At 37.2% G+C, this 26,032-nt stretch overlaps 1 protein-coding gene across 6 annotated transcripts in view; it reads right to left on the bottom strand.

The window, feature by feature from the left end:
* Positions 1-26,032, bottom strand: part of LOC119084184 (adenylyl cyclase 78C) — a 58,267-nt gene that overhangs the window by 11,902 nt on the left and 20,333 nt on the right. For all 6 annotated transcript variants that reach the window (XM_037194050.1, XM_037194054.1, XM_037194053.1 and 3 more), the window contains 17 exons: positions 17,524-17,716; positions 17,282-17,453; positions 12,591-12,826; positions 11,682-11,826; positions 11,431-11,615; positions 9,623-9,815; positions 8,211-8,344; positions 4,702-4,791; positions 4,414-4,575; positions 4,077-4,213; positions 3,873-4,013; positions 3,596-3,806; positions 1,817-1,921; positions 1,356-1,650; positions 458-1,056; positions 241-400; positions 6-181 (listed from right to left, as the gene is read on the bottom strand). In XM_037194050.1, coding sequence (XP_037049945.1) covers positions 6-181; positions 241-400; positions 458-1,056; positions 1,356-1,650; positions 1,817-1,921; positions 3,596-3,806; positions 3,873-4,013; positions 4,077-4,213; positions 4,414-4,575; positions 4,702-4,791; positions 8,211-8,344; positions 9,623-9,815; positions 11,431-11,615; positions 11,682-11,826; positions 12,591-12,826; positions 17,282-17,453; positions 17,524-17,716 — 3,334 coding nt within the window. The remainder of the gene's footprint in view (positions 1-5; positions 182-240; positions 401-457; positions 1,057-1,355; positions 1,651-1,816; positions 1,922-3,595; positions 3,807-3,872; positions 4,014-4,076; positions 4,214-4,413; positions 4,576-4,701; positions 4,792-8,210; positions 8,345-9,622; positions 9,816-11,430; positions 11,616-11,681; positions 11,827-12,590; positions 12,827-17,281; positions 17,454-17,523; positions 17,717-26,032) is intronic.

Below are 26,032 nucleotides of genomic sequence, written 5' to 3'. Positions count from 1 at the left end.
ATTACCTTTATTAAAACATCGTTCAAGAAACGATTCGATTTCATGTTGGCAAGCTCCTTCTCGGCCTGCTCCTTCCAAATAAAATCCAATCGGGAAGTAACCTCGACGAGTCTAGCGTGATATGTAACCATTGTCAAAAAAATCACCAACAATATCGTCATCTGAGCTCCGAGCGGCATGCCTGCGTTATGGTTAATCGTGCAATAAATAGTAACCTAAATGGTATAAGAGACAGCATACCCTGTTCTTGATATTCCTGTTCCAAGAATGAATTCTCAAAAACATCGGGAAATACTGCCAAAATCAGCACGGCATAACATATAACCATTGCAAAGGCCATGAACGTTTTGACGAGATAATAAAGCTTGAGTCCCGTAGCAAGAGCGATCAAACATAGGACCTACAACCCGAAGCACGATTTTAATTTTGAATGGACGTGTGTGTCCACCATACTCACCCAAGTGAATACAATGTATTCCGGATGTGAACAAGGATCGACATGCGCGTCGTCACTCTCCTCTAAAATGCCACTCGATACTAATTGTTCGATACTATGATTGGCTCGTAAAAACTCGTTCCTTGGAAGCGCTTCCGCCGTATCACCACCAACGTGACTGGCGTTAACGCTCTCATCAATCAAATTTCGGAGAAATTGAAATTGACTCGGCAGTAGCTTTTGCCACCCGTCGCCATTATGACTCGTCGCAGTAACGTTATCAACAGACTTCATGTCAATGCTAATCGATTTATCCGAATTGATGGTAATGTTATTATGATTGATGATAGCGGATACGTAAACGTTCACTTGAACATCCGGATCGGCCTTCGTATCTTCCAGCAAACTTTGGAATGTGGGCTGCGGTCGCAGTGCATAGACGCTGGTTGTTGTATCACTCTCATTGGAACATTTGTTGCTCGTAGAAGCCATTGGACAAAGTTGCAAGCCTATTGCACTGACCGCTGACATGAGAACGATCACACAACAAATGAACATTGTGCGACGATTCCGATGATGAACTAGGGACGCAGAACTGCGTTGGAGTACATTTGGTAGACCTACATTGAGAATCATTCGTTAAAATTTTGAAGCCAAGCTGAGGTCGTTCATAAGGGATGTCTTACGAAAATTGACAATTTTCGCATCGACGCGAGGGGAGACACACTTCATCTTAGTACGGGCGTGAAAGGATTAAATAATGGACGAGGATGGTGAAGTGCGTCACCTCTCGCACAGTTGTCACAATAAAGCCAACGTTATGTAGGAATAACAATTTATGTTACACTAGACGCTACGTCTTCATGTGACATTCTTTTTGGATGACCCAAACTTATGTCAATACGGACAAAGCGTTTACCTTTAAACTCTTCGGCCATAACCAAGATGCAGCCAGCTGTTAATAGTACCGTCGACACAGCCAAACATATCACCAGTGCCGTACACTTGGGCATAATAATTGCTTGGCAAATAACAATAAAAATCCAGACAACATAAACGCACAGCATATTGGAACGGAACATGTCTTCACGCACTTGGCAATACTTGGACTCCTGGGAATTGTCTTTGAATTTCAGCGAAATCGGGTACAGATACTCGTGTCGCATTTTTTTATTGGAATTTATTTGGATATTTTGGTCGATGAATTCATCCACCTATAATTCGAAGATTATAAAAATAGAAATGGAAATCTCGCTTTAATAAAATAAACACAACACGACCGTCGGATGGGTGGTTGTTGTCGGCGTCGTCGTCGTGTGAATGTGTATGTGTGGAAAAAAAAGTGAGTTGGGTTGGAAATATTGTAAAATTAAAACAAACCTCTTCGGTGGCCGACATTCCCGACATTGCAACAACATCTTCTTGCTTTGCATAGCCAACTTTTATGGAATCGTTCGGATTTAAACCGTCTTCTGGTTCATTTAACTGGAAATTGATTGAATTAGTTTTGTGGTGAACATTTTTGTCTGTGAGGTTTTTCTGTTAATGATTATGCTAATGTTATGGATTTATTGTGTGGTATTCAAGGAAAATATAATCGACGGCGAGTTAAATTTGTTCGGCAAGTGGTAATGATTTTTGTGTCGTTAAAATATGCATGAAATGTCATTCCGTCTAACATTGTAGTCTCAATTGTAGTCAAATGTTTTCAGACTGAAGTTCAAGGTAATCTTTAATAATGAGAGCTAATAGAAGATCGCCCACTCCCGCCTAACTATAAAGCGAACAGTGACGTTCTGAAAACTGTGGATGTGTTCTTATATGTCAAAGTATATTAAAACAAATGAAGTAAAAGATTTTGTGTCAAGCAACTTAGTGATAGCTAAATCAAAAAAGCATGCAGATGTAAAGGTAATGTCGTTGATAAATTGCTAACTTTTGCGAGTGCAAATAGTCTGCCTACCACTCTTTATTTTCCTTATTTTTGAAAAATCCTCCTGAATATCCTTATTTTCAGTTCCATTTTGATTGAAATAATACTATTAAAGTAACTGCAATGCATCAGTAGCATCAAATGTACTTAACCAAAAATATACTCGCTTCGCTCGCAATTCAATTCTTTGCAGAAAATTATTTAGTTCAAGTACCGTATACCAGTGAAGGATCAATAAATCATATCACGTAAAATTTTCGATTTTCGTCAAATTTTCGATTTTCATCAAATTTTCAATTTTCGTTAAATTTTTAAATTTCGTCAAATTATCGAATTTTGTCAAATTTTAGAATTCGATTTTTGTCAAATTTTTGAATTTAGTAAAATTTTCGATTTTCGTCAAATGAAAGCTGGAAGGTTGAGATGAAAGAGAAAGTTATACAGTTTTGTAAGAAGAATAACTCCGTTTAAACTGCACAATATGATTTACCCGAAAAATTTTAGAAAGAAAATTATAACAAAAAAAAAAATTGCGTCACAAGTGGCAGCTGCCCATTTGTGACGCATATCTTTTTGCGTGTCGAATCTGTAAGCCGTCACCTACACCGATATCAGTTTATTTGTAAGTGGATAACAGGACTTGCGTCCCACCTCCACTGTAAGTGGTTTTGGGCGATTTCGTTTAATAGAAACTTGTTTGAAAGCTATCAGAATACACAGAGGACAGAGAGAAGTGTTGCATTAAATAATTCGTAGATAACGGCGTGATAGGCGGCAATATTAGGAGCAGTGCTATGGTGGGAACAGTGATTCAATTAAATGACACTTCTCGCAGTGTATTTTTCTCGAAAACACTTTCGCTCGCAATTCAATTCTTCCGTTCCCACGATATCCCTATAGGTTTTCCGTAGACCTTAAAGGATCTACTGTGTTGATAGATAGATAGATTAGAAGGAATTGTTGGGCTATCAACAGTGTTGATCGGCACATGGATCTTCGATCCTTTGTACCTCCCTACTGTGTTGATACGTTCGACTTCTTTGTTCCTTTCGACTGTTTATTGAGCAGCACTCAAGCGTGCAATCTTAGAGTTTAATGAAACTACAGAAAATTTTGCGCTTCTTTTGTACAGACAAGGAGACATGTTTTCTTTGTGTAAGTTCGGCTCAGAGTCAAGTGTAAATGCTTGTAGCTAGTACGTGAAAAAATGAGTAAAATAAACTTACATTTCGGAATGGTATTTCGGGCGTCCAGTCCGTAGTTGTCTCATCATCATGGATTATACCCTTCGATTCCCGTTTATTAGCTTGGTACCGCCCTGATTCGGTGTCAGCATTCTGATTCGAAATATTGTTGTTGACGGATGGATCACAAAATTTTTGCGTTTGTTGCTGGTCCGGCAGTAAGCTCAATCGTTGCTGATATCGCTTCCTTAGCCTTTGAAATTTTAAAAATTTTCAATTTTTTTTTCGTTTCATTCACGTTAGCTAACACTTTCATCACCTCAGCGGTTCGGTACGTTTAATGAGAAACGTTTGAATGTTCATCATTTTCAGATGATTATCTCGACTGCCGCCATCGCCCGGTTCAACTTCGTAGGTGTCATTCAAGCATTTTAACGTTGCTTCAGATATATGAACACGTCTGTTGCCACCACACGTAAATATTAGCTTCAAAGACGATTCACATCAGATTTAAAATACATACCCCGGCACGCCGCCCGATTCCATATGATTGGCAATGATAACATCGTTCGACCAGACATCAAAATGCCATTTTTTGTCACCAAGAACTCCGCACATAACTGAGCCACTGTGGATGCCAATTCTCATGTTCAAGTCAACCTGTGAATGGAAGAGAAGTTCAGTTTTTCGTTGCGTTTCATTGTCGGAAACACAAAAATATTTGCAACTGTTGATGGAAGAATGAGAAGTTATTTCAAGCTCTGAATTACATTCGTCCATTACACACACAAAAAAAAACACCCAGATAATTAGCCCCAATCATTGTATACCGTGGCGACTAAATATTATTGTTGACCTACATGTGTGTTATGTCTCACATCCTTAATGGCTTTTATCATATGTAAACCAGTCTCTACGCTGCAAACAGCATGGTCTGGCCTAGATTTCCAACTATGCGAATCGAACATAGATACACAGTAATAGCAGTCACCTAATAGCTTAATGCGCAGACAGTGGTTGTCCTGTGGATATATAATGATTACACTCATTTAACAAAAAATAATTAACCAAAGAAAATGGGTGTATGGTGATGGTATATCCACACAATGCATTTGATGCTAATAGCAAGCATATGAGCTCATAATTACCTCGGCTATCTTATCGAAGCGTGCGAACAGATCGTTCAATATTTTCACCAATTCTTGAGCTGATGTATTGCTTGCCAATTCAGTAAAGCCCTGAAACAGAAGATACAGTAAAGTAATATAGTAATATTGAGCATTAATCTTTCGCCTCGTTCGACCATCACACATGTCATTGGTATTCTCTGACTCCCTGATAAAACATAAAGTGTAAAAGTGTAAAGTGTAATCACTCTCACAACAGTCATAGATACACCACACTCAAGACTCGAGGAGAACGTGGAACAGAATTAATCTCCGGAAAATAACGAAAGTTTTCTGCTTCAGTAGCGTGAAACAAAACTAAGCATCTGAGCAACCATGAACTCATCCCGAACTGTATAGCTCGTCACAGGTTGTGTTCGACCAGTCTGAAGACTTTAAGTCAGCTCAGGCCGCTCAGGGTTTTTTTAAATGACCTGAACCTGACCTGACTTGATTCATCGTTGACCTGTCCTGATCTGATTTAAATTTTATCCTAAAAAATCAGGCAACCAGACAAGCTGTACGAGCTAAAGTTAAAGGCAGAAATCTGCCGCTGGTCAACTCATGCTGTTAGGTTAACCCGACCTGATACGAGCCTTACCAATCTTCCTGCATCCAAGCGTCATGGGAATGATCGAGAATTCGAAAAACTTTCGTTATATTCACCGTCAACGCCGGTTCAAATTAACTTCTGATAATTGAGAGTGCATCAAGACAAATTATCTGCAGAGCACCACTAAACTAATGAAAAGGCAATAAAACACTCAGCCAAGTCTACCCTCACAGACGACAAGCTTGTAACCATATATTCATGAGCATCCGATATATTGATGATATCGATTGGTAGTTTTAGCATAACAAAATCCTCTACTTCATTAATTTCGTCATGGTTTTTTGCTATATAAGACCACTTGAATAAGTGCTTAACGCTCATATTTGTCATATTTCACGGTCGTCATAGTCTTTACAAGCATTTAAATAAGATGAAGGTCAGTAAACCATGAAGAGAATAAGAAAATTTTTCGAATCAGTTATTTGTGTACTTGGTTTGGACGATGTACTCACTTTGTTCGGGCTACAGCACGCGAAAATAGCTTAAAAATATGGTCAAAACTCAAAAAAAAATTCATACAGAGGGAAAAACTCGATAGAAAATTTCCCGAAATGACCTTGATTGACCTCAAGACATGAAAAATTTTGTCTGCACTCTGCACTAAGGTATGCCAGCACCAGGAAACTTTTTTAAATGAAAGGTATTGGTCTCTAGATGTCAAAACCACAGCTAAAAAATTCCTCGATGCTTGTGTGGCTAGTGGGAGATGATAGAAAACCGAAAATATTCGTTTCTCTCATAGAGCTATCTCCATGTACAAATTTGACTATTTTGAATAACGGTTCTTATGCATCTGAAAATCAACAGAACAATGAGGTAATATAGTCAAATTTCAGCTGATCCACACATACTATCAAAACTGTTTAAACTTGTTTATACGGTTGAAGCTGCTACATGCACGCGTGAGGTGGTGGTAAACCGTACAAAGACTTATAACCAGTTCTGTTTGTGTGGATCAGCTGAAAAACAGCTGAAGGAAATTCACGTTAAAATAACAGCTGCCTCTAATACGAACAATTTGAAGAAATAAATTTCCCAAAAATATCTCCAGAGCTCCAGCTCAGCTTTGTACATTAGTAGCTACACTTTCCATAATAATCTCTGACATGGTAAGTGCATTAAGCCATTTGTAGATGTAAATTTGTTCAACGATGCACAAGGACAAATGTCACTATCGATTCGTTTCGTATCTATTATTACCAATCGTCACATTTGCATAATTCATCATCTCGATTATTATTCAACATTTTACATGCCATCGAGGTCTTCGAATGAAATAAATACAAAAAAATGGCAACATTGAATAACCACCAATATAATGTCGTCAACTCTAATGTCACTGTTGAACTTTGTGATAGTGTTCAGATGCATCGTGTTATACCATACACCAAATTACTAAACATTATGCCCTTCAGGATAAATTTTAAATGCACATAATCTATCATCATAAGTAAAGCATGCAATGTGCACCGCACATATTGTACGTATTTACATATACACTACACAGTATGGGGAAGAATTTAGAGCTATCAGTGGAAATTCAAGTTTCGCTTGCCTCCCAGCGAAATTGTTGATTTTTTTTTCATTTTGTGTCTTGCTGTTGGTCGTGTTGAAATAAAGTTCAGTAACCAGTAGAGTTCAAGCAAAATGTATTTTATTCAAGAGAAAATCGATGATCATTTTATTCGAAATGTTGAAGCTTATAAACTATTGCAATTTAACGTATGCATTTTTCATGATACGTTCGATGGACAAATATATAATCACGGAAACGCCATTATTGTTTTATCGAAAGTAAAACGGTTGAAATAGCCAATCATCTGTTACCGATAACAGTCATAGACAAGAGCATGTAGCTTTGATTTGAATATCCTCTTTATATAGAATTTAGGGCTCAGAACAGGATTTACCTGAGTCCTGTTATGGCCTGAACCCAATTCTAAAAATTTTGACCTGAAAGCTGATTGTCTGTTGATGACTGAATCCTGAGACCTGTAATCTGAAAATTAAATGAAGTGGTCAGATCTGACTTAGCTTGAAACGGAAACTTGAAAGGCATATCTGAAAATTCGTTTGAAAATTTCAAGTCAACCTGAAACCCCCTGAAAGAACACCGCTGTCATGTCAGAGACAGAATGACGTTCACAAAAGAGACTTGCATTAAATGTAAACAATGTTTACTAAACATACATTCTGTGCCAGGTATCACCTTCTACATTTCGCCCAAATTTTCGGCTTTTGGTTCTATTTTTTTAGCAACTTTCTGACAGTAGTTAAGGACATATAAGATATCTGTCTTTGCCCTGAATCTCCTGGACAGGCTCTAAAATTCCCGAATCCGATCCCCAATCTGAGGGCCTGGAACGAACCCTTGTTTCATCTATAACACCTGCAACAGCCATAATATACTTAAAAAGCACCCCTTCCCTCAAAAATCCTTCTTAGATTCTACATTCTACTTGGACATGGACATGTAAGAGCTAAGAAAATGGCCCATTTTCGAACGTTTAAAGTAAATTCAGTCCTGCAGCATATCATAATTTCGAGTTAGCAATAAAATCACTGAAAGCTGTCGAAGTGTTCATATATATGTGGTGCAGACCCTACTTTCCCTTTTGTGATTCAATTAGTTGCAGAGAAAGGGCAAATCATTTTTTTTTTTCATCACTTTACATGCTCGCTTGAGTATTACAGCATTTCATTCTCTGCAAGACTTTTTCGTTCGATAGAAATTCGAATCTAATCATTAAAATGTTCTATTAATAAACGCCCTAAATTTTGTTATCTAGAGACTATACACCAGACATACATACATACATCGTTCAGCAAATAACAAAGCGTTTACAATGTAATATACCGGCTAAGAACATTCACTCACCTTTATATCCGCAAATAAAATGCTGACATTTTCCATGTGGTAGATGAAAAGCTTTTTAAACTGAGCGTCAACATTTGCATCGGCCCCTTTGTACATTTCTTTTCGGATGTCATTGTTTACAAACATTGGAAGAACTGAAAAATGAAAATTTTCGGGTTACAACTGAACATCTGTTAAAACTACACACGAAGATGATACAGAAATTTATGTTTTAACTGACGTCAAATACAAAAGATATTTAGGTAGGTCGGGATTGTGCTTGTGCGTCGGATGGCTGCATCTCAAAGGAATTATTGAGAAATTTTCATTCTTTGTCACAAGACAAGTGAAAAGATAATTAAAAAGGAAAATGAAGAGAAGTCTTTTGAAGCGCAATGAAAACATTTCCCGTTGGGTGATGATATGTTCTCAAAACTGCAATAAATCACAGAGAACACGTAAATTACGTGTCGAGACCAAGGAAAATTTCTCTCAATAAAAATGTGTTTTTTTTCTAAATACAACTTGTGATGGGATAATGGAGCTGCGGCTTCGGTAAATTGACTTTCTTGACGAGTTTGAATTTCGGTTATATTGTGACTTTCAAGGAACTGAAATATTAACGATAAGGAGACGTAGCTGTTTCGCAACCTTCTAACTCTGCTAGAGTCAAAGCATATTCGAGATGTCGTATTTAACTTTCAAAGAATCGTAATGCAGTAAGTAGTCAGCTGGACTCGTAAATTCGCAGGAATCGTAACTGTACGAGTCATATAGTTGTCAAGAATTGAGTTTCGTTGGAAATGTGATGCTATGGTTGCTGTGGAAGTGTGGAAACAGTTTTTATGATGTGACGGATAAAGTTAAAGGCGCTGCGTTACTCTCTCTCTCTATCTCTTTCTTCTCTCTTGCAGACGGTCAGTTTATCATTAGTATTGTTACCGAATCTGTTACTTCTTTCGTTCAACGTATTTTCATAAGATTGACACAAAATCTTTTACTTCGTTAGTTTTAACACAGATTTTGTTATATAAAAACTTATCAAGACTGAGCTCATCGATTATTTTCGCCACGGCTATCTATAACAGATGATCTAGCTGTCCGCATAAGACATTAAATACCTCTGCACCATAGTTTCCTTTAAGAATCACCCTCTGTATTTCTTTCTCTGCATACAAACTACCGAGATGACGATGTCAACTAATCAATGACGGTATTTCCCCAGTCACTTAATTGGATTTATATGAAACATTCAGCAGATGGATGCACGAACGATTTTATGAGTCTTCACCTATTTCTAATTAAGTTTTTCGCTAAATAAAAGATATAAACTCTGTTCGAACTCAAATCACAGCGCAGAATGAATCGTTAAGCAATCTACGAAACAAAACACACACAAAAAAACACGTAAAAACGACAAAATGAAACCTTACTTGAATCCAATAGTTTTTGCGTCCTTTGGTATTCCTTTTCCGAATCTTTTTTATGTTCCATTGCTTTATGGGTTTCAATAAATGCCAATCTCTGTCCACGATCAGTTAAATATTTAGTGTACATTCCGGCAAAATTGATAGCAATATAGAGTAACGAATTCGCTAATAATTGACGGGCTACACACGTCGTCTCCTGTGTGAGAGATTGTATATATTATGTAGATGGATAATAAACGATTTATTTGTAAATATTGCGCATATTTTCATCTTTAGTGCGAGACGCAAAAAAACGGCATTTTCCGCTTCGTTGTCATTTTCAACATAGAGGTAATTTAAGCGACATACACAGACGGCAAGCATATCAGTACGATAGTTATCGAATCCGGTAATTTATTTGATCTCAGTGTTTTCGACATTTTGATTCGAAAATCTTTTACTTCATTCGTTTTGGCATACCTTTTTTTTGCTATATAAAGTCACATTAGCCAGAACTTATCAATTTTCTTGTGGTCGCTGTCGATAAAAGATGTTAAGTCATAAGTGATTTCCATGGTTCTTCCGATGTGTTGAGTCTAGGCAGTTCTTTTGGTTTTTGGTCAAACGACCGTAACTACCATATCGCTGGAACTACTCAACCGATTTTCATAAACTTTTTTTAAAAAGCGGTTTCAGCATTTTTGAAATGTTTCAAAACATTTCCCGAGTCTAAATCCCACAGTCAGTCATGGGGTATCCTCAAAGTTCGCCGAAATGTTTCCACCACATCTTTCAAGCCATTCAATGCGATATGTGCAAAACATCACAAATAATTCTACGTTGTGCAGTCTGAACCACCAGCTTAAAGTGATTTTTACGCCTCAAAGTATGCAAATACTCGCTGAGGAAAGTTGGGTACTTAATTGATGTATCCCCTAAATGTAGTCATGCAAACAAATTCATCTTATTTGGGCTACTATACGTGAAAGGAGTCATTCAGTGTTGACATCGTTGCAGTCGCCTAACACGCTGCAAGTATTCAAAATTATGAAATGAAGTTTGAGGGAGCTTCAGGATCTTCAGGACGTTAGTACGTAGCCATCCCGTCCCATTTAGAAATGTTGCCTTACATATAGTCGATGAAAAAAAATGTTGAAAATTCAACGAACTACTGCATGTAGTTGCAGAATGTATTTCTACATTTTCATCTACGCATCTTATGGAGGTTCTGAACAAGTTTTGGAACAGTTTTTAGTCAGCACAAGTGCCTTTTCGTTGCTTATGTATCTTCTATCGCAAAGACTACCTGTGAGGCTTCCCGCGTAAACAGATCAATTTAAAATGTCAGCATTGAACCTGAAGTTCATATGTTCTGATTCCTAACACATAACACATAGTTAAGGTAGCATACGTAACTCAACGGCACCGACACAAGACGGTTGAATTTTTTGTCGAACACCTGAAATTGACCTGTTCCGGGCCTTTCACATCATCTTTTTAAGATGTGAGGATTGTCGACAAGTTGAAATAAAATCTTTTATTTCGTTAATTGCAACATACATTTTGCTTTAAGACAAACAGAACACATCGCGTTCTTTGTCGTCGTCGTCGTCGTTACAGATGAAATAGCCGTCTGCTAAAGGGTACGTAATGGAAAATATCAACTTAGACTAATCCCCAGTTTGCATCGTCCCATTTTGTTGTTGAAACAAAGGTACAAAGGACTTTATGTCCTGCAATGGACAGAGTACACATTTATGACGTGTTCTTTGTCGCACGGCCAACCAAATGATACTGTGTATACATGTATATAGGTAGGTAGGTATACTTACACTGTGTGTTCGTTGAAACTTTACAATGCTTATAACAATTAAATGGCAAGCTGCTGATACAATGCCAGCAATCATGCACCACTTCAGCGGCAATGGTAGCATAGCGTATGGAACGAACACAATGAATAGAACGTACCAGACGAGGTACTCTCGGTCGGAAAATCCAACACCTTCACCGATAAATCCTGTGGCGGAAATTGTGATAATAAAATCTTGTTCACACAGAAAATTCACTTCACAAACGGACGAACCTTGTAAATTAAGTAACAACCATGTGCATGTTGCCGCCCAATGTAAATAATTATTCGCAAAACATCTCCACAGTCCCAAAATGCATATGCCTAGATTAGCAACCATACAACATACCGACCAAGTTATTGCTTCCGCTGATGTTGTCTGGATTGGGTTGGAAAATATTTGTGACAATAACAATTTCGTGCATCGATCATAGTTTATCAGTGCGATGTCGGGATCTTCCCAGGAATCCGAACTGTGTGTCACGATAGAAAATAAAAATTTTGTTGCACCCAACCGGAACTCTTTAACACACATACACATACAATTCGGATAACATGGGGACCTCAACACAAACGTGCAAAGAAATAAGGCACTAATGAGTGCACAGAGCAACGATTCCTTCAATTAGCGTAAACTACAGACAGTTACGACCGACATGCCTGTAAGTAGTGCTACGTTTGTATTTGGCTAGCTGATAGCAGATTTAATCCGCGGCTGCTTGTGTTAACAAATCTGTTTCACACAAAGTCTTTTACTTCATTTGCCTTAACATACATTCTACTATAATCAAGAACACACTAGCCAGAGCTCATCGTTTATTGCAGGCAACAGATGACTAGCTGAAGGCGTTCATTGTATTTAACCTGATGGTTTACGGCAATGCCAAGTTCAAATTGATCCCGAAATCTATCGTTTCAGAACTGGCAGATGCAGGTCAGGCTCGGGCCTGAAAAATTGCTCACATCAACCTGACACGATTTATATCACGAGTTTTCATTTCAGGTTTAGGTTAGTTACAATACAATTCAACCGACGACTCTACGAGTCGAGCCTACACAAAATATTGTACAGTTTGGGTTCCTAGTCCAAGTCCAAGGAATCGTTGCTCTGCTAAGTTTCGTAGTTTCGTTAAGAAACCTTACCGTTTCGGATCGCCGCCATGCCCATACAACCGACAATATGGCCTTCAGCACCAAATCAACTATGTTAACTATAATTAGGGATTTTTGCCGCTGACGGTGCGAATAGGTCAGGTACGACCTTTCTAATGAACGAGCTTTAAATGAGTTCGTAAGGGACGGACAAAGTATGCCTTTTACGACATTGCCACGCTTGAATGCTGAATAGGCTTCATTATTGAACGGTGGTGGTTTTCCATCTGCAAAATCGAAAATAAATTTTTATTTTTAGACTTTCGGTACGAAAACAATTTTGAGTTCGTTATCATATCAGACTGTGAAAGTCGTATATTGAACGTATAATATTATGGGTGCCGAAAGGTTATACAACATCCAACATAAAATTGTAACAATTCACATTTGCTACAGTGAACGACATCTCAAATGTCTCACTGCCAAATTTTTCTGAGAATTTTATTGTGTCATTGCAAATTCACAATGACATTCTCTGAAAAAAATGTCAGTGAGACATTTGAGATGTCGTTCACTGTATTCAGCTGGAGTGCTTGGCAATATGAGAATTATGTTTCGTCTGTTTTGTCTCAATTTTTCTTCTTCCTGTTACACATCATTTTAATATTATATCCAATTATTCAGTCTGCTCTCTACTAGTTTGTCTGTCAGCTTTGCATGTTGTACACGTACAACCTCAAACCACTGATTACATTTCATGTCTTTTCTGACAATGTTAATGCGACAATAAACTATGTGATGTTTCAGTGAAAATCGTTCCGCACAAACCAACAAGGCACCGACTACAGAGACTTCATGTCTACTATCAGGTAAATATGGCCCAACAGGTGGAAATGTTTTCTCAAGAAAAAAGAGAAGAGTAAAGTCCCTCAAGGTGTCTTCCAGTTCTTCTCCGTGCATTTACATTTCCCATTCGTATCCCCAGTCACCTCCTGTCCATTTTCATTTTTAGTTACAAAAGTTTCTTTCGTAGATCGGATCGGACACTACGATATACGCTTTCCACAATTTATTGAAATTATGTCTACCTGTTTCGAGTACAAGGAGGGAAATCAAAAAATTTCCCAGTTCGCTTAGTATTGTTTCTTAAATTTCACCCTTTGAAGAATTATGTCACGGACTATTATAACTGTACAGTGGGATTTTGATATGTTCACATCAGCTTAACATTTACGGTTAGTCCTTTTGATAGTACGATTGTTGATATAACATCGACGAATTGTTTTTCTCAGAAAGTTTATTTGCTGTCTTGGTTTGGTTTTATTAGTTTCTGTGTTTTCATACACTTGGAAAAGGTAAAGGGTGAGGCAACAATCTCCTTTTTTAAGGGGATTTAAAATTGAAAAATTGAAAAATATGAAATTTATGGAAAATCCGTTTCCTCGGCTGCTGTTATTGTTGTACTTTGTGTCGATTTTGAAGGAATTATCTGTGTTATCGCAGTTGCAATCATTTCGGAAACTTTCAAATCCACTGGGATAAGCTTCTCAATTTTTGTTCCAATGCCTGTTCATATTTACTCATCATAGTACCGACATTAGTCCATAATTCCAGGGATGAAGTTAGAATGATCTGGGTTCAATACTCAGTGTTTTTACGTTTATTCAAAGAATGGGGTTTGGCAATGTCGGTGAATGTAATCACAATGCTAATGCAATGGTAGATTACATGGTTGGAAATTTGTTGCTTTGACTAGGGGACAAGTGGGTTGGCCTGTAGAGGCGCCACATTTTTTTCATAGTACTTCATTCTCTGCGGCTTATTTTCATGTGAACCAACTTCACATTTGTCATTTCAGAACAAATGTCACCATATGAAGTTGGTTCACATGAAAAGCGCAGTGACAGCAGTAATTTTATGACAGAATGTACTAAAATATGGGAAAACTCTATTACATTTCTTCTTAGTTTCTAAACATCATTCTCCTAGTGAAAGGTTTGAAGCCCCAGTGTAAGGCAGAGCCTATTTTAAGGAATTTAATTTCCAAAAATTTCACAAAAATTCTTAAAATTTCCAAATTTTGTTTCCTGTTAGATCTCATTCCGAAGTAATCAGTTAAGCTCAAAGACATGAGAAATAACTAAAAAGGCAGTAAAAACAACATTTACGATGCAATCTGTTGTGTTTTTAGATGAAATGACGAAAAGTGATTGAAAAATTTAAGAATTTTTGGAAATTTAATTTCCTTAAAATAGGCCCTGGTGTAAGGTAAGGGCTATGATCCACAAAATTAACAATTTCCATGCAAGTTATTAGTTTACGTGGAATGTCTATCCGGGTTGAGCAGGGTTCGTGCTTCTTAGCTTGGGTCGGGTTAGGTTTTGAAAATGTCAATTTCCAACACATCTTTTGATTGATTTTTAACTTTTCCTCAGACTAGGAAAAAAATGCCCGCCTTAGGTGTTCTTCCAATATGATTTCAGGTCACCCTGTTGTTTTTGGTTCGTTTGTTGACGAAATGAAAAACTGTTTTCTGCCGATGTAATTCTATCGATTTCACTTTTTTTGTTAATTTAACACAAAACATTTTCGCATAACCCACCAGCACATTGGCTGAACAGCACATCATCATTTTACATTTCCGCCTATTCTTTGTTTGCATGTATGTTTGCATTTGGGCAATGTATGTGAAGCAATTAACGAAATATGGCTAATTGAATTCGTTCCAGCAAGAATATGCCAGAGTATAAAATCATTCATTTCATATACAGTATCCACGCATCAACCAAGCTGAAATTGATAACCTTTTCGATGTTAATAATGGGATTAATCTATATGCGAAAGTGAGTTGGCCTGGTAGAGTAAATCGGAAATTAGACTATTATGACAACATTACGGTGTACATAACATCGAATAGCCAAATAATATTTGCATTGTGTCTGATTTCTAGATTGGAAATCGTTAAATGATTGTTAGTCGATTGTATCCATCACAATTGTATCGATGCCTAACGTAATTTGAATACACTTTTGCTGACCAATATCTTCTCTATTGAGAAATAAATTTAACCGAGAATTATACTAGGTCATCAGTTGATTCATAGATTAAGTTTTGTTCTTCTCGGATCGCTCGCCAGACGAAGATTTTCTATCATTGTAATTCTTCTGATATTTTAAAATCTTTTACTTCGTTCTCCTCAACATTCGTTTCGCTACATAAAATGTTGCCCAAGTAGCATTTCAGAAAAAATAACTTATTCGTTAAAATAACGTTGTAGCAACGTTGGCACAGCGGTTGTGCAACCGTTGTTGCCCGGTTATAGTTTAACCTAGGTCAATTAACCGTTGGATAACAGTTAAACAACGAAAAAGTTAAAAATTGAAGGTAGAGCAACTATAATTTTTAACTTTTTCGTTGTTTAACGGTTATCCAACGGTTAATTGACCTAGGTTAAACTATAACCGGGCAACAACGGTTGCACAACCGTTGTGGCAACGTTGCTACAACGTTAATTTAACGAATAAGTTATTTTTTCTGAAATGCTACTTGAAAGTGACGTCACTTTAAACCTTACTTTAATTGGAACTTCGAACCCAGTTAGCCCTATGTACCTTTCCATGAAGAATTATTAAAAACAAACAATTTTTTTAAAATCAATAAAAGGTTTGGAGATTTCCTAGACTCTTCGCCTATGGTGGCTATGTTATCAACGCACACTCATCATGTATAACGGTGAACGATTCACAAAATGTGTGAATAATCTTCCTGATGTATATTCTTCGACTGAAGTAAAGCAACTCGAAAAATAGTGTGATCGTTGAAACAACAAGGAATTCGCATCAGGAATGAGAACGCTTCGATTTTGACATACATTTTTTGCGGAGCTTACGCTGCGCACTTTTGTCATTATAATTTTTTAAATTCGTTTGTATGTTGGAATGTTCGGTGTCCTAGCTGTATAATGTTAAGACATTTCAACTATCTCGAGATCTATACCAAGTATATGCTCCGGTATATGGTTTTCCTCGGTATTCAATTTAAACAAAAAAAGGATACGTGATGTCTTTGCAGTGGTTTTCGTCGGAGGTATGAACACTGTGAGTAATTTTGTGTCGTTCGACAGTTATCAGAATTTTCAGGTTCGAGTTATTATTTGAAATGTAAATAGGAAGTGGAAGCAGTGCCGCACGGGCCCTACTGGGATTTCCCCTAAGTGCCCTTTCGCCAGTCCGATACTGGTGATACGGATAAACAAATTCGTTGATTCGCATACGTTTCTACTATTGGAATGACCAAATACATCAAAATGCGAGGTAACATTTTATACTTGGTCTAGTATAACAGGTTTTGCCTGGCTGACTCTATTGTAAATTGCCATTTACAGTCGAGTGGTCTGTAGGTATAAAACCTTCAGCATAAATGCCAACTTAGATCGAATACATAATAAAACTGGAAGAATTAAAAACAACAATCATCATCCACGATGAAACATTACGTTCAAGCCGAATCGAACCAAAAAAAATATTTTTTTTATTATCTTTTTGTTTATCACCTTTTATCGCATTAATTAGTGGATGGATATTAAGTACACACATTTCATCATTTCGCTATAAATCGATAGAAGAGTTCAACAAATGTTCTGGCCTGTGGATGGGTGGATGGGGGAAAAACACCATGCCACTCATAAACGAAACGAACTCATAAAAATACAACTAATTTGGAGTCTATCTCTAGGAACTCACCTTCTTTATTGCCAAAATCAATATTCACAGCTGTTTGCGATGATGTATTACGTTCGATATCCTTGTTAATATCTTCAATTGGTTCGAAATTGTTTTGCGAAAATTTGTGAATTATCTCGACCGGTTCACTGTCGAATTGAGCATCTGGTATTCGGGAATCTTTCGACAGATCCTGCAATTGTTCCAATTTTTTTAAAAAACAAATTCAGATCTGATCGATTGCAGTCTAGTTTATCGTTTACCTCACTTGGATGAAAGTCAGCTATTGTACCGTTGCGTAAATCCACCTCATCCAAATCTGCAGTCGTTCCACTGTTGTCAATGCCACTAGATGCACACTCATTTTCCTTAGTGTCGAAAACAGTGTCGGTGGATTTTTTAAAGCTACGGTCACTTATGTTGTCCATTGCTTTTAGCCACAGATTTTTCTTGGGCCTGCAATCAATTCATTCATTTTTTAACTTAATCATTTTATCGTAATAGGATATGCAATGTAGCTTGGCATGTAATATAAAAAATGAAATGGAGACGTTTTCCATTCAACAATATCGGAACAGTGCATTTGATCGGCCATCAATATCTGATGTTCTTTTTGGTTTGCATTGAAAACAGGAGTTATGGAACGAACTTTTGAGGCGAGATAGGATAGGATAGGATATGTGGGTCAAATCCACAGGAAATCGTGCACCTAGGTCACCATCGGACATGCTGTGCTTGTTAACGATCAGTTAAACTTGATTACAATCATTTCGATATTCAAGTGTATGCTTGGGATGAATGCATCATATCGAGCTATAGTTAGGCCAGAAGTATTCGAGGTACTTCGTCCCAACACTTCAAGCCTAAATTATTATCGAATCTAGCACTTCTTTTGAATTAGCATCAACAGGCCGAACCATGACCTAGGACATCTCCTAATAAACGCATTCCACTTATCCTACTTCGTTGGCTATACACATCTTGCTGAAAAAATTTGATCTTAGAATCTGCCCACAAAAGTGCTATACTAGGTCTGCATTACGAGTTGGGAAAATTTGCACCAAAAATCTTTTTATGTCGAAGTGGAAGCATAACTAAAATGCATTAATTCACTGCACCTTCCAACTTGGAACTAGTCTGATATGCAGGGCAGGAACCTTAAGATTCTGCCAGATTCTTTTTAAATTGCCACCAGGCGGCTTCTACGATTTTTGACACCAGTATGACTACCAAGTGCAAACTCCAACAGTGGCCGGGTCAAAGCGCTTTACATGGCCAAAAAGAAGTGTCAAACTCTCAAAATACTTCATACTGCGGTATTATGTCGACTCGCCACTACTGACAATTACTCTAAAGGTTTGACTGATGTTTTGTTGTTGTCAAAATGTGGTTTTGAGTTCAAGTTCAACTTCACATGAACACTTTATTTAAGCTGACAACGTGTGAAATTCGTCATCTTCAACCCATTAGCCGCCCACACTTACTACGGCGCAGATAAAACAAAACAGACTCACTTTATATCCGCTTTGAAGTGAGATAAAATGTAATGGCAAAGTATTCCCTGGGAGGTGCGGGAATCGTGGTTTTACAGAAAATGAAAAGCATTTCTCTAAAACAATATATAATTGAGATGAAAAATGTCTTGCAGATTGTTCACATATTTCGAAACAAGGTTTCTATTCGAACGAAAACATAACACCACTGCACTCACGAAACGTTTATTCAAAAATGATCACATCAACGTTGATTTTTTAATACAAATCCTAGAAGTTGAAATCATGTGTGCATTGACTTTTCATACACACGAAATTATTCTGTGAGATCTTTTATTGTAAGTTGCCAACATTGCTTCGAAAAAGTGAAACAAAACAAAACAAATCAAAACAAATCAAAACAAAACAAAACAAAACAAATCAAAACAAAACATGTTTCGGCCACTTGGCAACAAATTACAAGATCTGTTTTAAGGATTAATATTTGGATTTCGTTAATTATTCTTTTATGGTAGCTTAATTATGATTGGACTTAGAGGTAAACAAAGTGAAACATAAAAATATTGTAAGTATTAGGTCGCGAAACAGCACAAATTAAATTTGTTTTCCGTAGATTTCCCACGGAAAAACAATTTGTTTTTAGCTGTTTCGAAGCAATTTAAATTAAAAAATTTAAAATTTTACTTTGTTTACCTCTAAGTTCAATCTCAAAGATGCTACCTGGAAAGAGTGATAATCGAAATCCATGTATTAATCTTTAAAACAGATCTTGTAATTTGTTGCCAAATGGCCGAAACATGATTTGTTTTGTTTTGTTTTGATTTGTTTCGTTTTGATTTGTTTTGTTTTATTTTGATTTGTTTCGTTTTGTTTCATTTTTTGAAACAAGCATGGTTTACAAAAAAGTCATAGAACAATTCCATGTAATGTTTGCACAGTGTACTCTTGCAAACTTAAATGAAAATAAATCAATGTGATTATTTTTGAATGAATAATTGGCATGGTAAGTGCAATACAGACCAGAGAGCCGCCGATTTTCAGCCGGCCGAAAACGGCGGCTGACGGCTAAAATGCCCGCCGCCGCCGCCGGTGTTTTTGGTCGGCTGAATGCGGCTAGCCGCCGACAGCCGCCGCCAGTGGTTTAGGTCGGCTGACTCGGCGGCTGATATATTTTATTTGACGATTAATAAAAATTTTTGAATTAAAATTTATAACAACCATTTAGATTCTATTTTAGGACAGAAAAAAAATGAAAAGAAAAGTTATAAAATTGAAAAATTTCGTAAAAGGAAAAATATCTTTTTTTATTTATTTTTAAAAGCGAAAAAAAGGCTGCAATGCGCAACCAGTAAAAAACGATCTTTTCAAAAAAAAACAAAGTTACAATAAATAAAAATCATCAATTCTACTGCGTCCTAAAGTCCCCAAAATGCAACTAGCGTTTCTCCGTTGAATTGCAATAGAAACCTTTTGTAATAGGTAATCCATTGATCGTGGTTCGCCAGAAGCTTTTCGCATTAATGAGCCCAATTTCTTTACAAATGTACTTGTTTCAGGACCCATGCAACCTAGTGATTCAAAAGCAATAGGTGTAAATAAGTAATTTTCAGTTTTTCAACTTTTTAACTTTTTTTTTCATTTTTATAACTTTTTTTTTAATTTTTTCTTGACCCTAAATAATATAATCCTTTTTCAGATTGGCCGGAAATTCGTCAAAGTGTAGAATAGTGCGTTTTTGAACACTACTTGAAGCGCTACCGAATGTGATCCACGCAACCTAACACATCGACAGAGGACTGAAAATTAGCAGGAAAGATGGCCAATAGAATTTCACTTTTAATCCACTCCACTCAAAAGTATTTTTAAAGAACTATCCTTCCCTTCCTGTGAATTTTCAGTCCTATGCCGATATGTGCGTGGCTTAGAGTAGTTTCATGTCACGACTCGCGATTCTACGCTTCGACGAACTTCGGCAACCTTAAACCTCCAAGAGGGTTACCATAGAATAAAAAAAACTTATTTTTTCATCAAGGAGAACCACTTGAGAGGGTAACATCTGACAAATTCAGACTTTCGTGTTTGAGACCTACCTAAACGAAAAAACTTTCACACTTGTGCTCTACATTGTAGTCTTTAATACTTCAGCTTTTGTTTAAAAATATGTAAGAAAATGTATACTACACTACTACAGCCGCCGCCAGCCGACTTTTTTACCGGCGGCTAGGCCCAGTCGCCGCCACCTCTTTCAGAGCGGCTAAGCCGACTCAGCCGCCGGCCGCCAGCTCTTTTGAGACGGCTAGCCGCCGCCAACGATTTTTCTTCGGCTCTCTGGTCTGGTGCAATATAGTGTACGTTTTTGATTCAAATAGAAATTCTTCTTCGAAAAGATTAATCGAATTGCGAAGACTTTTTTATCTCAAATTATTAAATTATTTTGTTACACAGAAATGCGTTTCATTTCGCTATCAAACCATGATTACCGCACCTCCCTGCACTTCAATTTTGAATTACTCATGAATGCAGATGATTCACTGATATAGTGCGAATGTAATTGCATCAATTTGAGCGAATCATGTTTCACTCAGCATTTTCTTTGTGGTGTGTATTTCTTTCAAAGATTGTACACAAGTTTTTAAGGTAAGTGTTGTATCTATCCCAGTATTTGATCTTATGATACCTAATAAGGTATTATTAGGATTCTTTTTTCAAACAAACAACAATGTAACCTAAATTTATAGCAAATCAAGAGAGCTGATCCATCCATTTATATAATGTAAGTACTGTAGTTGAGCTCTTTATTGCTAAAAATTGAAAATATCAAATGAATGGAAAACACAGCTGCGCTGCAATATACATCCATGAACCTATTATTATTATTCTCGCTATTTTTTTCACCCACAAAAAGTATGTTTATCGATTTTGTGGAGTTTATTTGCATGATTATTTTCACTTTGCTTCTAATAAAGCTATCAACATTGTTGATTCGCCACGTACTTTGTTTTGATTAGCGGATCGTTGTAAGTTTTTAATTTTGCTGGAGAATATCATAACGAAAATAAAAAACTTTTTGGGGGGTTGGAGAAACTTATGGTTTCAGATTGGATTGATTGCATTATATCTATGATATGAGCCGAGAGTTATTATGTTGAAAAGTCACAATTGAATTGTCCCCAGATAAGAAAAGAAGCCGGAGATAAATAGGTAACGGATGACAAGCGATTAGCTCTGGCTGTACAAATACGGTCTCACAAATCAATATGCATGTTTAAACTAACGAAGTAATAGATTAGCTGTTTGCTCAAAAAAACCTATTGTAACTTTGCGAAAATGCATTATTACAAAGAAGTTCACGGACATATTCTTCATGTAATGGATCATTACGGGTAAACTGCCGTGTAATGGTCAACTTTCGCATGGGACAGGTAATAAATGATCGTACACCATAGAGGTATTAGAATTTATAATTAGGCTGGTGCGGTCTGTGAGAGGCTGAGTGATTGATAACGACAATGCCATGAGCATATTTCAATGAAACGTCGATTTGATTCTTTTCATCTAGAAACTTATGTCGAGGAAGACCGCACTGGAAAGAGTTGCATAGAGTTGCAATCTGACAAAAAGAGTTGCACGCAAAAATAAAGAGTTGTAAAAGAGTTGCACCGTTGCATATTCAGTGCGGTCCTTCTCGACTTATGTCTATAAGTCTAGTCAGAAAAAATCAATTTCTTATCTCCTGCGTGTTAATATCGACAAAGGGATCTATGAATAATGAATTTAAATAAAAACAAGCCGTCAGAACAGTCGGAGCGTTTGCTTTGACTGAGCCCCGTACCAATGAAAGTGTAAAACAGGTATGGTCTATTGTTTGTCCGGAGGACATAAAAATTTGATTTTCGTACTTAAACGCACTCATTTTCATATTATTTTGACATAAAATGTGAGCGCGTTTAAGACGAATTCGCCGATCGACCGTACCTGTTCTAGACTTTCATTGCCCCGTACGACCCGTAAATCAATTTCGTCCGTAGCTATAATACGTCCCGTAGCCCCAATACGTCTACAACATTCTTATGCGCCCGTTGCCAAAATACTTACGTAACCCTATTGCGTACTTGTAATTATTGCCTACCTAGCCCAAGAACGGCATGTGCAAATTTACTGAAAGTGTTCATCTTGAAAATTGGGCTTAGCGCAATTACGAAAGCCCGTACGAAGTAGTTCTCAAATAATACCAACAATCTACGACATTATTTTCGGAACCTAAATTTTTTTGCTAACCTTCTATTCGGTATTCGGTATTCAATTCAACCTCTGAAACGAAATAAAAACTAGCAAAATCGGATGAGATTTACTCGATTTATGTGCAAAAACACTTAGGGCGGAGTAGCAGCCTTACTCCAAAGACCTAATTCTAGAACTTTTTTCACATCACGCCATTCGGTGTGCAAGTACCTCTCAGATTAAACAAAGATTGGAGATATCGGATGAATTTTACTTTATTTTTACCGATTTATGTCGTTTTTTATAAAATCCAATATGGCCGCTGGTAGCCATTTTGTTAGGAGACCGGAAATAGTACGACCGCTTTGCATGCGTTAATACCTTTCAAACAATTTTTTTTTTGAAATTCGGCCAAAGTTTACTGGAGATATTGGTAAAAGACACCACCTTCACTGTACAGCCGAGTAGGCGGATATGAGCTAACTCTCAAGGACCTAGCTCACGCTATGGTAAACCGAATTTCATAAACTTATTTTTCCCTGCTTTTACGGTCAATACCTACCTAATAAAGCAAAAATAATCGAAATCTGTTTAAATTTGGCTGACCTAGTGGGAAAACTGCTTGCCGCCCTTTACCTCGTTCACACCAAGGGCACTAACTCAAGAGTCGATCATCCGAATTTTATAAACTTTTATAAACTATTGTAAATACCTTTCATTTGATGTATCACTTACAACTGTAGCATTTAAATGTCGACCCAAAATCGCCCATCTTCGAACTTAGCTTTTCCATTGACATAACCAAACGGGAAAAAAGAATTATCAAAAAAAGTTGTGATTTACTCAAGTTATAGGGGTCACGGACTGACGGACTTTTTTTTATTGCGGATTCGTCATCTATGAACATAGGCAAATGCTTTGCACTAACCGTATGCTTCTAATTCGACAATGTCGAATCGACATGTTACAAACGGCATATTAATCTTAGAAGCCCCCAGTACTTCGTACGGGGCTAAAAATTTTAACTCTCGACCAAGGCTAATCAAGGCCTTCCACTGAACTTTAGGTTTTTTTATAACTTAACCGAGTTTTGGGAAGATACATATTGTAATCGGTTAAAAAATTGTAATTCACTGATACTCGTCTTCGGCTCGACGTAAAAAATTTGTATTTAATCAACGTAGAATTTAATTGAAACTCTAAACCAGTCTCGATTTTGGTGGCTTTTGCTAGAGCAACTTTCTTATTATCCTTTTCTAGAATGTGGTGATTTTATTAGCACCGACGATTCTTGTTCGCTTTCTTCCACAAAGAAATGGGGTGAATTTATTAGCACCGCCGATTCCTAACTACAAAATGAAACTAGAGATGTTACTCGTCTGAGTGTTCAAAATGTTCTAATTTGATTTTCACACAAATTTCTCTATTTAAATGCTTTTTTACAGGCTACTGGATAGTTTTTAATTTAATGGCAAACTTAGATTAACAATTCATTTGACCGGTGTTTTTACATTCTCCCACCCTTTTAATCAATCTTCCGGATTAAAAGCCATTTCCTTCTTCTTACGTTTGACGGGTGAATCCTTGATGGGTGACAAACATTTCAAAGGTTGCATATATGTTAATATGGACGATACGATTGGTGATAATGATCGCTTCTCTGGTTTGTTGATCGACAATGAATATTCACAAGGTGGATCGCAAATTTTTCTGGTTTCTGCTCCATATTTCTTATGATAACGACATCTTGTTAATGGTTTTTCGGTTTTTTCTTGCAACAATACATCTATTTTCTTTTCAAGACGTCTTGCCCACGGTGGAGTTTTTGGTGTATCCATGTTGACAATTTGTAACTGACTGTATGACTGACTGTGAATTTTGATTTTTCTTGCATTGTTCGGCTGACTCGATTAAAATTGAAAACGAATTGGTGTTTTCACTTTTCTGCCAGACTTGGTGATGATTTCCTTTTGATCATTTTCGATTACCGATCCTTTTAATTTGAACTGTGTCGGAGTTTTCTTGTTTAATTTCTTTGATTTCAGTACGGCTTCTTCTTGGATATTTATTTCACTAGCTTTAACTTCCAAATGTACCAGACGTTGCAACGTTCTAACGATTTCCCCTTGTTTAGTTTTGATTCGAGCCACTCGCGTCTTCTTATCGTGACCGGGAAAAATTTCGATGATTTTCGCCATTGGCCATTCTAATCTCTTTTTTGTTTCATCCATTACCAAAACCACATCCCCAACTTCGAATTTGATATCTTGTGTTGGTTTTGACCTTTGTACAAGTTGTCCCAAATACTCACTTCTGAATCGGCTACGGAGTTCTTCTTTCATAGTCAGAAGTTCTTTATAGCGTCGTTGGAAACAGCTTTCGTTTAAGGTGACTAACTCCGGAAATTCACTTGGCTCTATATCTCGAAGAAACGCTGCTGGTGTCAATGGTACCAAATCGTCCTGATCTTCCGTGATATAAGTTAGAGGACGTGAATTCATCAACGATTTTACGAATGCTAATGCCGTATCCAGTTGAACTTTATTCAACTTATCGTTTCCAAGTATTTTTCGCAGATATTCTTTCAGTGTTCGGACAAGTCTTTCCCAGAAACCACCATCAACTGGCAGGCGTCATTGACAACGAGACGGCAGTCGCAAGACGTAAGTCCAACAGTAACAAAGCGGCAGTCGCAAGACGTAAGTCCAACAGTAACAAGCGTAACATTGGTCGTGGTGTTACATGCTGGTTGGTCGAGTCGATTTGGTGGAAGAATCGGATTGATGGTCGTCGTAGTACCCAGCAAAGAACGTCAATTGGCAGCAGCACAAAGAAGAATTAGCAGTTTGGTAACATTGGTCGTGGTGTTACAAGGCTGGTTGGTCGAGTCAACTTGGATATTGATGGTCGTCGTAATACCCAGCAAAGAACGTCAATTGGCAGCAGCAAGAAGAAAAGGTCACAGAAGAAAAGAAATCAGCAAGACTGGTTGGTCGAGTCAAATCACAAATTGAGGGTCGTCGTAATGCCCAGCAAAAAAAAGCCAGCAGTAAGAGGA

This window comes from Bradysia coprophila, unplaced genomic scaffold (assembly GCF_014529535.1).
Source record: "Bradysia coprophila strain Holo2 unplaced genomic scaffold, BU_Bcop_v1 contig_732, whole genome shotgun sequence".
Classification (NCBI taxonomy): Eukaryota; Metazoa; Arthropoda; class Insecta; order Diptera; family Sciaridae; genus Bradysia; species Bradysia coprophila.
This window is presented reverse-complemented; position numbering and strand designations above follow the sequence as displayed.